This window comes from Cupressus sempervirens, chromosome 6 (assembly GCF_028749045.1).
Source record: "Cupressus sempervirens isolate cs-2001-9-10 chromosome 6, ASM2874904v1, whole genome shotgun sequence".
Taxonomy (NCBI): domain Eukaryota; kingdom Viridiplantae; phylum Streptophyta; class Pinopsida; order Cupressales; family Cupressaceae; genus Cupressus; species Cupressus sempervirens.
The window spans coordinates 451,858,477-451,870,805 of NC_143123.1; the positions used below are offsets into that span (position 1 = coordinate 451,858,477).

Genomic DNA, 12,329 nt, shown 5'->3' on the forward strand with positions numbered 1-12,329 from the left:
GTCTCACCAACTTCACATCTTGATTTTTCTTCCTTCCCACCTTTAGGGGTTTCTACAAAGACCCTTTTTAAGATCTTTCTAATGAATTATGAAGAAGGGTGGGGTTCATTTACTTTACTACCTTTCTCTAAGTCCTTCATTACGCATATTACAAAAGAAGTGAGATGTGGGGTTCATTTACTTTACTACAATCCTCTAAGTCCTTCATCGCAAATGTTACAAAACAAGTGAAACCTAAACTATCTTTCGTTTCTATACCTCCACTTGTTCCCAACTCACCTAAGCTCCCTAAGAAGAGATTTGTTTACATTTGCACAACTAGCCCTTCCTCCTATAATCAAACCCAAATTGCATTGTTATCTTGCCCAATTGGGTCCCCGTAGTTCCACGAGAACCTAACCAACAAGTAAATTAGTGATAGTTCCATCAACCCTGTTAAAAACTTCATCAACATGCGCATCATTAAAAGACTTTTTTCCGACATCCCTTATTATGGGTTCTAACTGGGAGGAAGGGCTCTATTGTCTATCAAGGAATGTTCCTTTATCCTATTTAGGCTAGTCCACTTGATTTTATGAGACCCTACAAAATTAGTTATAGGACACACCTTATGCAAATGCTCATACTCATAACATATTAACATAGAAGTTATACTTTCAAGCCAAAATAATAATTTTGAATTCAATTAAGATATTAAATATTTATTTTTCTCATAGAAATATATAATTTTATTTTCCATTTACAAATAATCTTTTTCTTTTCAATTAAATTTATTTTGAATTACATTATTTTGACATTTTTTATTGTCATTATGTAATTTATTATTTCAAAAACTACGTTGCTATTTTTATTTAACAAATCATTGTTTTAGTAACCATTATAATTAACTTTTTCGCTTACTTTATTAGATTGCCTCTATTTATTATTTTCAATTATTAGCATACCATCTCAATATTATAAAAAAATTAAGTAAAACTTATAGTGTCATTTTTTGTGAATTAATGGGCATTCGATTGGTACCAAAAAAAAAATCTTAAAAAAACAATGAAACAAGAATGTAAAGTCTAATTGCTAAACACTATAACCAGGATCAATCATTTTATTTGATCTGCATTTCCACAGAGCAACGATCAAGTGCGGTAGACTTCCAAAACAAAAAACACTATATGTTAAATCTTCAATAATGCAATAGTAATGTTAATTTATTGGACATGTACAACGATCCAAGGCAAACTAATACATCCAGAATAAATAAATTAATGATACAAAATCAGACTCACTTTATTCGAAGGAGAGAATTTTAACAAACTATAAATGGAAGACCGTAATTGATATGTATTTTCTTTTTCTCTATTTTCTTCTTTCAGGCAGTCAAAATGCCTCTTCTCCTTATAGTATTCCATCTGATACAGTTTCTTAGTTAGTTTCTGCAAATAACTCATGGATAAGATAGTATCAAGGCAGGCGTTCTCATTTTGCAACCCTGTCGTGAAAAGCTGTGGTATTGCACCACTTTCCTCTGAGATCAAAATATAGCCATTTTCACCACTCTGGTATTGCAAACTATATGGTTTAAGCTCCATATAATATGTGCTTGCAGCCTGTTCAGATCGACCATGAAATTCTTGAGCAAAAAGTTTAACTCCTACATCTGTTCCTTGTTTATGCATATACCCAAGGAATATAGGATCGCCAATCACTGTAAGCTCATTTATGGTGCATATCTGCATAGATGTTTCACAAAATCATCTTTCAAACTTCCAATATAGGAACACTCGGACAATCTTATAGCATAATTTAATGATAAGAAAGAACTAAATGACAGTCAGCCAAAAGGATTTCAATATAAGACGTGATATATAAGATATTAGTTCTTTGCAGGGATTTTCTAGAAAAAGCATTGAACTACTCTTCTAGATTGCTGGGAGGCCTGTTTATAATTTTGTCAAAATGATAATTGTAGATATTGAAGATTATTAAATTTTGATGCATGTCCTGATCACTTCTAAAGCATATAGGATTTAGGTGCCCTTTATTTTGGAATTTATCATAAGATCTGTGTTTTCTTGAGGCCTCTCCTTTCCGCAGCAAGTGTTCAACCATTAATTTGATCAATATGGCTACATTGTAAATAAATCATTACCCTTTTAAATTTAGCAAATGTTTACCATCTTTCTTAGGTGCGATTTCCGGTGTTTCCTGTGCCCTGACCCCCAAACCAGCACTTCACTTAGAAAACTTGAATTTAATCTAGAGTAATTGCACCTCATCACATTTATCATGTTGCTTCCCGTGTTCTCATATCCTTTTCTGGATACTTGAGCCCTTTTTAATTCTATTAGAGACAGAAAAATAATGAGCGTGGGTATGTTAACTTCTCTTTAAGATTTACTTTCGATAGATTTATTTTATATGTTTAATTACACACCATAATGAGAAATATATTGAAAAATTATACGTTAGTCAGAATTTAGTGGTAGAAAAGCCAATGCTGTCCTCAAATACCAGGCTATGCTCTGTTTAGGAAAGGCCTATTACTTTAGCTTCATCTGTTCATTTTTCACATAAAGCCTCTTTGGTGGAAGTAGGCTAGTCTCTACCCAATAGTTTGATAAAACAAAACTAGGATTTTTCCTTGCATAAAGTATATTTATTGAGATCCTGAAATCTCGCTTCAGTTTTTCCAATTTTAAACCAGGATAATCAAATTCCATTTGCACCTTGACCATAACATGTAAATGGAATCCTACTATGGTCCCAATATAAAATAGTCCTAGCAAAAGCTATGCTTGGATTCAAACTAAATAGACAAATATGTAGCATGAGCTGACCCATGCTGCAGAATTTCAACAGTATCCTCAATGGTTTGGAGTTGAAGTTGATAAATTATTTTTATAATTTAGAGAAATATATATACATAAATTGAAGGAAACAAATTCAGGAAACAGGGAATGAAACCATTAGATATTTAATGCTGGTTGGCTGGAAATATCATTTGAAATTGTTGCCATTGATGTCAAAGGGTTCTATGTTTATGATGCTTTGATTTTTGAATGCCTTGAAGATTAATAATAATAATTCAATTTATGCTGCCTGACCTATGATATTAAGTTTGGTGCCCAGCTTGTGAAAAAAAAATTAAAATTAAAAATTCTCTGTAATTTTTGCCCAACTCCCCCATTGCGGCACCCACTTTAGTGGTGTTTGCATTAAGAAATATAAATATTATTTTCTGTTTGAGCAAACCCCATCTTGGACGCCCACTTTGGGCAAAAGACAAAAAAGTCAAATAAATATTATTTCATGCACATTAAGTTTAGTGCCCAGCTTGTGAAAAAAAATTAAAATTAAAAATTCTCTGTAATTTTTGCCCAACTCCCCCATTGCGGCACCCACTTTAGTGGTGTTTGCATTAAGAAAGATAAATATTATTTTCTGTTTGAGCAAACCCCATCTTGGACGCCCACTTTGGGCAAAAAATGAAATATCAAATAAATATTATTTCATGCACATGGCCAACCTGTTTTGAAGGAGTGCATCGATTGGATAAAGGTGTAAAGGAACATTGAAAGATGCCAACTCAAATTTTAACTATACTCAAATCTGAAAATATATCTACTCGGAAAACTCTCAAATATTTAGACAGTAATTAGATGACAACAGCTAAGAGATAGACCAATTCATATTCAACATATCACAGCATTTATGCTTACAATCTTTATGTCAATAAGAATAGTAATAGACTCAGGTATAAATGAACATATGACCCTTCCCAGAAAAAACATTGAATATATATTTTGTAAATTTCGCAAGTTCACTTCTGGATTCGCTTGTGTGTATTTTTTAGCATCAGCGTTTTGGATCACACTATGTGATCTTTTGCCATTTCAATTCTGCACTCTCTCATCCTCATGATGGATTATATAGCGAGATCCAAAACATTGATGCTAAAAAATACACGATCAAACCCAGAAGTCAAGTCGCAAAATTTACAAATGGATTGTGGGAATCTGATAATGTTAATTGAATATACAGCTTATCAATACTCAAGTCTTTAAAGGAACTTGGTAAATCACACCCTCGGGAATCACAGTTCAATACTGATTCATACTGATCAAAATGCGGATATGGAAAATGTCAGAGAAAGGGGTATCTCAGAAAATTCTCAAAAACTCGTACAGTATTTGAATGACAACAGCTAAGAGATAGGCTGGTTAATATTCAACATATAACAGCATTTATGATTACAATCTTTATCTCAATAACTATAGAAGTAGACTGGGGAATTACTGAAGATATGACCCTTCCCCTAAAAAGCATTGAATATACAGCATATCAATATTCAAGTCTTTAAAGGAAACTGGTAAATCACACCCTAGTGAATCACAATTCAGTACTGATTCATGCTTGATCAAAATGCTGATATGGAAAATGTTGGAGAAAGGGGTATTGACCTCAGACTACCCCGATCTTCTCCACAGTCTAATTTAGTCTTAGTTACCAATTCGGGATCTGAATCCGATTTGGGCACTAATCGAATCCAGGGATTCCTGATTTTTTTAGTCCCATTATGATTCGTAGATTTGTGTGTGTTTGTGTGCATGTGTGTGTGTGTGTGTGTGTGTGTGTGTATAAATATATATATCCATTATATATATAAAAAATTAGGAGAAATATACAATGAGAGCAAAATAGAGAGCAAATGTGAGGTAAAATGTATTTGGATGTTGAATAAAAAGGTCATTTTAAAGTTATGAGGCAGAAAAAAATATTTAAAAAGTCATATTAAATAAGTTGGACCCACTTCAAACCTTGGCCTGCCTGTGGATTCTTGCGGAATCGCGCTGGATCCTTGAGGATTCATGCAGATTCCCACTGGATCCTCGAGGATTCACATGGATTCGCACCGACCTGGGCAAGACCCTTGCTTTACACTGTGGATCCGTCCAAATTCACAGGTCCATGGGTCCGGATGGATGCACAGTATAAAACAAGGATCCTGCCCAGGTCGGCACAAATCCCAATCTGGATTGGGCCCAGACCTGAATCCAACCTCCTAGGCATGAATCCGGTAACTAGGGATTCAGTTAATATTGGCAAATTGTGCCAACAAAACAGAATTCTCTTAAACAATATACACTGAAGACAGTAATGAGACTTTATTACAATCTACACTTTCAATCCATTCTCAAACCTATCTGTTTAACATGCTGATTGTGCTAACTCCAACAATGGCTAGTTCTGAGCAATGCCTCCGTTGGCTACTAACATTATTATCCCTTCAATATGGATCCAGGTCAGATCTGGCTGATTTGAGGTGATTAGGTGCCTTGAAGTTGAAGTCGCACTGACCTTTCCCAAAATGTCTCCTACTACATTCTGGTAACTCCATCCATTAATCAGGTTGATATAGACTAAATTAAGATCAGCTACTTCATCCAATGAATGTGTTGATTACTATCTTCTATAGCTGGTACCTCTCTCTCACATTTGAGTTTTCTCTCAAAGAGCATCCAAAACATTCAATGCTGGGAAAGATCAAATCATGCCTATATGTAGCAGCCCCAAGTAAGTTAGCAACAATAGGTAAAATTGACCAACCCCTGGACCACCAAAAGGCATCAGGTCAGCCCAAAATAATCAACTAAATAAAATTCAAAACTAATAAAAAGACTACAAGTCAACCTACAGAGGCAATTTTATTAGCGATTATTTATAATTTTATTCGTTTATTTATTCATTTGAAGACTTGAGGGAAATTCAGGTTCATCACACAGCTCCCATCTCAAATTGCTTATCCTTGAGCAATGTTAGGTTGAGATGTTAAAAAATCTCAACCCCCTCACATGTTGCATCTTTGGGGGTAGTCTCATTCATTTCACCAAATATTCAGGGATGACATCATTTATTAACCTCTTCTCTCTCACATCTAGCACTGCTTCAGCTTCAAAAAAAAATAGCCTTCATTATAAAGTGGAAGTAGCTCTTGGGAAGGAGTGATTCACTGGTCAAGGGCCTTCTTAAGGCGTCAAATGTGAAGTGTATTATGAATTCTGCTGTCAGCTGGAAGTTCCAGCTCATAAGATATTGTACCAACCTCTCTTACCACATTTTAGGGCCCAAAAAACATGGTCTGAACTTCTCATCTCCGTTCCCTTTGATAGATGATTGTTTATAGGGCTGCAGCCTCAAAAACATCATATCACCAACTTCAAAACTCATTCAGTTCGACATTTATCACCAGATATGTTTGCTGATTTTGAGCTTGCTAAATTTCATTGAAAGCATTCAAAATATCTATGCTTTCGTTGTACCATATCCTTCGCACTTGGCACTGTACTATCAGCTCCACCAACCCACTAATGCAGCGGGGTATTTCCTAAACCCTCATTTTTGCTTCTCTCCATATTACACATATCCCAATGGAGAAGCCATGGAGGGCTTCAGTGATTGCATGTAAAGGATGGTACCCGATGTTGAGGTGTGGGGCCTCATTGTGGCCGAAATGGAAGTGTATCAAAATGAAACAGGCAAGCTATTCTTCTCAAACGTGGCAAAGAGAGGTAGAAACACTCAAACCCAAGATACAATATTTGGAATTTGGAGTATTTCACATCCAAGATAAGTAGATGAATACTAAGTTACAAAAACTTGTTGTCACCTTACTTTCTAACTTTTTAATATCTATCTTGCAGACGCTTGGTGGTGAAATCGGGGTAGAAATGTCCCAAATCTCCGAAGAGACATTTTGATTTTGAACAAGCATCCCAAATGGATATTGATTGCAGCCAAGAGGTGGCTTCCTTATTACATTTGACATAGGGGCATAATGCTGATTACAAATCAGCTTTGCATGAAGACTTGGCAAGTAGTGTGGCCAAGGAGCATTTAAGGAGAAAGGATAGTGCAAATGAGTATCCATGATTTTTTCTTCTATTCATTATCTAGTGCCTATGGTTATAGTATTGTTACAGATGTTGAGCATGATGATAGAACTAGGTTTGCATCTACTCAGTATGGGATGGTTGAGTTTCGTATACTTGATGGTGTGATTTTTTCACACAAAGAGGTGCATTGTATGACTCCAGGGAGATAGTTATGGAATCTAAGTGTTAATTTTGAACTCCCAAAGAAGTTGGTTTTCATGAATACTTGAGGTATTGTTGGCATGGGCAAAGTGCTATACTTGTGCAATTGGACGACACAAGGGGAACATGGATGCATGGACCACCATTTCTACTCCCAGGATCAGATGGATAGACTTGTTTGGGATCAAGGTGTTGACAAGATAGGAACTCTTCTTTTCAGTGATCAAAATGAGTGGATTCATGGCTTAAGGCAGCAAGCAGTTGGGTTTAGAGTAGCACAGCATGCAGAAGCAACAGTATCTCTTAGGATGACATAGGATCCAAGGATCACATTGATTGATTAGTCACATTCTTATTTTTGGTACCACAGCATAGCATGTCCTGACTACAAAGTTACCAATATGGGCCATAGAGATGTTGGGAGATGGATATTGGATCTCAGTATTGGTTTAGAAACTCATGATTGCTTGAGGGCAAGCAATCTCACAAAGGGTTGTAAATGTCCCCTTTTGGGACATCAAGAAATTTATGGACATCTTCATGTAATATTAAAATTGGCTTATGAGAGCATAATGAAAATTTATAAATGGCTCAATTTAATATTATAAAGTGGTCTAAAAGTGAAAAAGGAGGAATAAGACAAAGAGAGGAGAAGGGAGTTGAAGGGCCACGACTTTGAGAATTAAAAGGAGAGAAGCTTCATTCTTTGAGAAGGATTACATTTTGAAGTTGTTTTAGGTTTCTCTTGGAAAAAGGGGAAGCTTTGGCTTTCAATTTCAAGAACCTAAGGGTCTTCTCGTCGGATTGGACACCAACACGATTCAGCATTGGTGGTGAATTCTCATCAAAGGTTCTTTTCTATGTGTTTCCAATTTGACCGTAATATTGTTATTAAGATTGAATTTTATGCTTGTATTTTTTTGGTTTATAATGCAAATTGATACAGTGCAAAGTAGGAGAATCCCCAAAGGAGATGTCCTAGCCCCCAACAAATAACCACACAACGGAAGATAAACAACAATGCAAGATCTGATACCAAACACAACTCTTTATTCATAAAATAACTGATTAAATGCAATGTGTCAGGCTGTAAGGCCTTCCTGGTTACGGCCAAATACAAAGCAAGTAATAGTTCTCCAAGATCCCTCAAGATCCAATCCAAACCCTAGCTAGTCCAGATCCACACTCTAGTAGAAACCTCCAAGGAAGATCCAACTGGTACTCGCAAGCCCACCAAGCACTCTCCTTGTTTCCCAAGCATCAACTACTAGCCCTTCTCAAAATTTTCTACTCTACCACCACCTCTTCTCCAAGAGGGATGAATAATCTCAATCCTGCTGTAAACTGCCTCACATTCGGCGCTCTGTCTATAGACTCAGGAAAGACTCACTCTTCAGCTACTCTCCAAACTCACTCCTTTGGATGAATGAATGAATAATGACTGAAGACTTCACCACACCCTACTTATACCCAACTAAGCCACAAGTTGGCCCAGTAAGCTAAAAATTAAATATCCCTTACATTAACTATTTGAAGAGCCATAGGTCGGCCTCCAACAGAAATTAAATACCAAATGCCTTAAAAGGCTTACAATACTTATTAAATACATCAAAATTAATTAACCAAGACGCAAATAGGTCCACCCAACTCCACTGAAATCCCTCCAACATGCAGGATGGTCAACTACCCTAGGATGCTCCTGCATCACAAATACAAATCTAAAGTTGTGTTAAACTAAGTATTTCAATGAGCATCCACTGGTTCATTTGTTGGTTTATATTGTTGGTTTTGTTTGCATGAGCTATCTGTTGTGTTCTGAAATTTGTGTTTGAGATAAATTTGGGAGAACATCCATTTGGGATTGTTAGTTTTTTCAAGAGGATCTGCTGCAAATGTATTAAGCACTACCATGATATTCGGTATGTGTTTTCCAAATGCAGCTATCAATATATTTATATGAAGAAAGAGTTATGAATAGACATGTCTCTTTAGGACTATGTCTATTCATAATATTAACCATTACAATTATATATACAAATTATATATTGTCTTTTTCTCTAATATATAAATAGTTATAAAATATATATGTGTATATATATATATATATATATATATATATATATATATATATATATATATTTATGTATATCTCATATATATCAAATATATATACATATCCTCACTAGAGTTTATCTAAATGAAGCTATAAAACATTAACACTCCCTCTTAGCTAGGAAGGATAAACACAAGACTTATATTACACCATTGGTAATTTTAGATATAACAAAAAATATATCTTTGATCAGATGATATCTATCATTTGATATCATAGATGATATTGCGAGTATTGGCCTCCCAGAATATCAAAGATATTCATCAAGTACTCAAAAGGTTTTGATATCACATCTGATATCAAGAGTATTGGCCTCCTAGAATATCAACATCCAATATTCACCAAGTACTCAAATAAGGTGTGATATCACATTTGACATCGCGAGTATTGGCCTCCCAGAATATAAAGATATTCACCAAGTACTTAAATAAGGTTTGATATCACATTTGATATCAAGAGTGTTGGCCTCCCAGAATATCAATGATATTCACCAATTACTCTTTGAGTAATGGCCTCCCAGAATGTTGAGATGCAAGACATTCACCATATACTCAATTTTTTTGATCTCATAATACAAGTTATTGTAAGATCATCACCTTTCAATATCTTCTACAAATACAAGTGACATCATTTGGAAGTCGTCACTTCTTCATAATGTACACAAGGGGTAGGCCCATTAAAATCACATAGTCACGAGGTATATTCATAAATCACAGTCCTCTTGACTACTACAATTTATTGATCATAAGAGAATCCATCACAACATGGTTACTCCCTCTGAATCAATATGATTGAGATCACCAAAGGTTGACTAAATTCTATCACCTATCTTCTCCCTCTCTTCCAAGGTTTCTTGAAATGTCAGTCTCCCACTAAATCGATCTCCCTCTTTTTCTGCAATAACATTCTCAGAGGAAAACATCAAGGTACATAGCTCTTATAGTGCGTATAGAAATATAAATAAGAATGTTAATTTGAATGTTAGTAATTTAACTCATGACTCTTACTAAGAATAACATTATTACATCTCTCTTTATTTTCAATAATAGAATTAAGATAACACAAAACTTAATTTATATATATGACTTCCCCTAAGGTGACATATTCTCCTAGAAGTTCAATATTTATAAATATAGTTAAATTTCATTTATGTTTCAATAACAATATTAAAAACTCACAACAATACTAATAACTTGTATTGATTAACATATTTATATGTAACAAAACATAATATTAAGTTATTAAATATCATTCTTAAATTAAGATATTCTCCTTATAAGGTCTCATTTACAAACTAGATATAACTAAGTTCTCATTTATAAATTAAGATATGTAACACATAACTAATAATAACTATACTTACGGATGTGATGTGCCAAGTCAAATCGATGTGTTCCATTGGTCAAAACATTGATTGTCTACCTTTGATGGCATCCACACAATGATCTTAATTTCCGTTTACTATAGAAGGGATCCACGTATAACAGTCGGTTGCACATTCATTTTTAGGGTTGTGCTTCACGTGCCCCTCCTTAATTTACTGCTGTCTTTCCACTGTGGCAGAAATAAAGAATGTCAGGTATGTTGAATGAGGTGTTCGCCCCGTCATTTTTTATTTAGTGGCAATGCTTAATACTCGAAGGAAATGTATTGCCTAATTTAAGCATTGCCTAATTTGACCAAAGTGATTATGACATCCCTATTTTCCCTTATATCTCCCATTTTCCAGTCGACTCCATGCTAGTACCCAAGACAGTGGATATGCTTCACTTTGGAATATCTATGAACTCCATGCAAATCTATTTTCTGCCAATATTATTTATGGTTTAGGTGAAATCAATTTGTCTCTTTCTCTGACATATCTGACATATCTGCTGTTGCATGCCTGATATTATCTGTCTTATCAGGTGGTGTGGACTAGTTTGCAACTTCATGAAAAAATCAACTAGACGACATCATGCTCAAATGCTCTTCCACCTTGCACGTTATAATCTCTGTAATTTTGTGGAGTTGAGAACTCATTTATATAGTGATTCAAGAAAATGATCGTTTTCTCCTCTATCAGACCATTGCTATTGAATACTTCATAGAGATCAACATTCTTCAGTTTTCTTGATTCCGAAAAGATTCGTCCTGCTCCGATACCATGTTAGTTTTTTCAAGAGGATCTGCTGCAAATGTATTAAGCACTGCCATGATATTCGGTATGTGTTTTCCAAATGCAGCTATCAATATATTTATATGAAAAAAGAGTTATGAATAGACATGTCTCTTTAGGAATATGTCTATTCAAAATATTAACCATTATAATTATATATACAAATTATATATTGTCTCCTCTCTAATATATAAATAGTTATAAAATATATATATATATATATGTATGTATGTATGTATGTATGTATCAAATATATATACATATCTTCACTAGAGTTTATCAGAACAAAGCTATAAAACACTAACAGGGATACTACAAAAAGGTAAGAATTTCTTTGATTTGCCTTCAACAGATTTGGTACGACTAAGGAGAGATCAGAATTGCAAGTCAAAGCATACCAAAGTTTGTTGCTGATTGTACAATGTAGACCCCTATGGGCTGGTACAGGTATGTAATCAGACATTTGAGATAAAATAACATCCGAATTCAATTCTCTCTATGTGAAATATGCACTATATCCAAAAGCTCATTGAGTACCTTTTCAATCTCCTCCGTATACACCTTTAATTGACAATATGCAGTTATCAATATGGATTTTCTCCTTCTTAAAACTCAACCATATGTTGGAAACCCCTATCTAGTGACATTCCACTAGGAATGTCTTCAAATACCTTTCTATGCTTGTCCAAAATAGACTGAATTTCCATATTGTAAGAAGCCATCCTTTGATGATCGCATAGTTTGCGAACTCTATGGGCACCCTCCCAGTTGCCAAATACTCTCTTTGGTTCTTTTGGGCAAGTTTTCACAAGTTTAACTATTGCATTTCAATAAACACAAAAAAAAACACGGGTAAGAATGTTGGAGAAGGTAAAATGCTGGTTAAAATGTGTTTTCAACATGTCTTTTTTTGGTATAAACCATGCATTCTCTTTCAAGATGTCAAATTTTAATTTAATAAATTTCATAA

At 34.6% G+C, this 12,329-nt stretch overlaps 1 protein-coding gene across 1 annotated transcript in view; it reads right to left on the bottom strand.

The window, feature by feature from the left end:
• Positions 1-1,072: 1,072 nt before the first annotated feature.
• Positions 1,073-12,329, bottom strand: part of LOC149553020 (16S rRNA processing protein RimM family) — a 159,563-nt gene continuing 148,306 nt past the window's right edge. Inside the window, exon 10 of the mRNA XM_089788537.1 lies at positions 1,073-1,724. Coding sequence (XP_089644663.1) covers positions 1,257-1,724 — 468 coding nt within the window. The 3' untranslated portion in view covers positions 1,073-1,256. The remainder of the gene's footprint in view (positions 1,725-12,329) is intronic.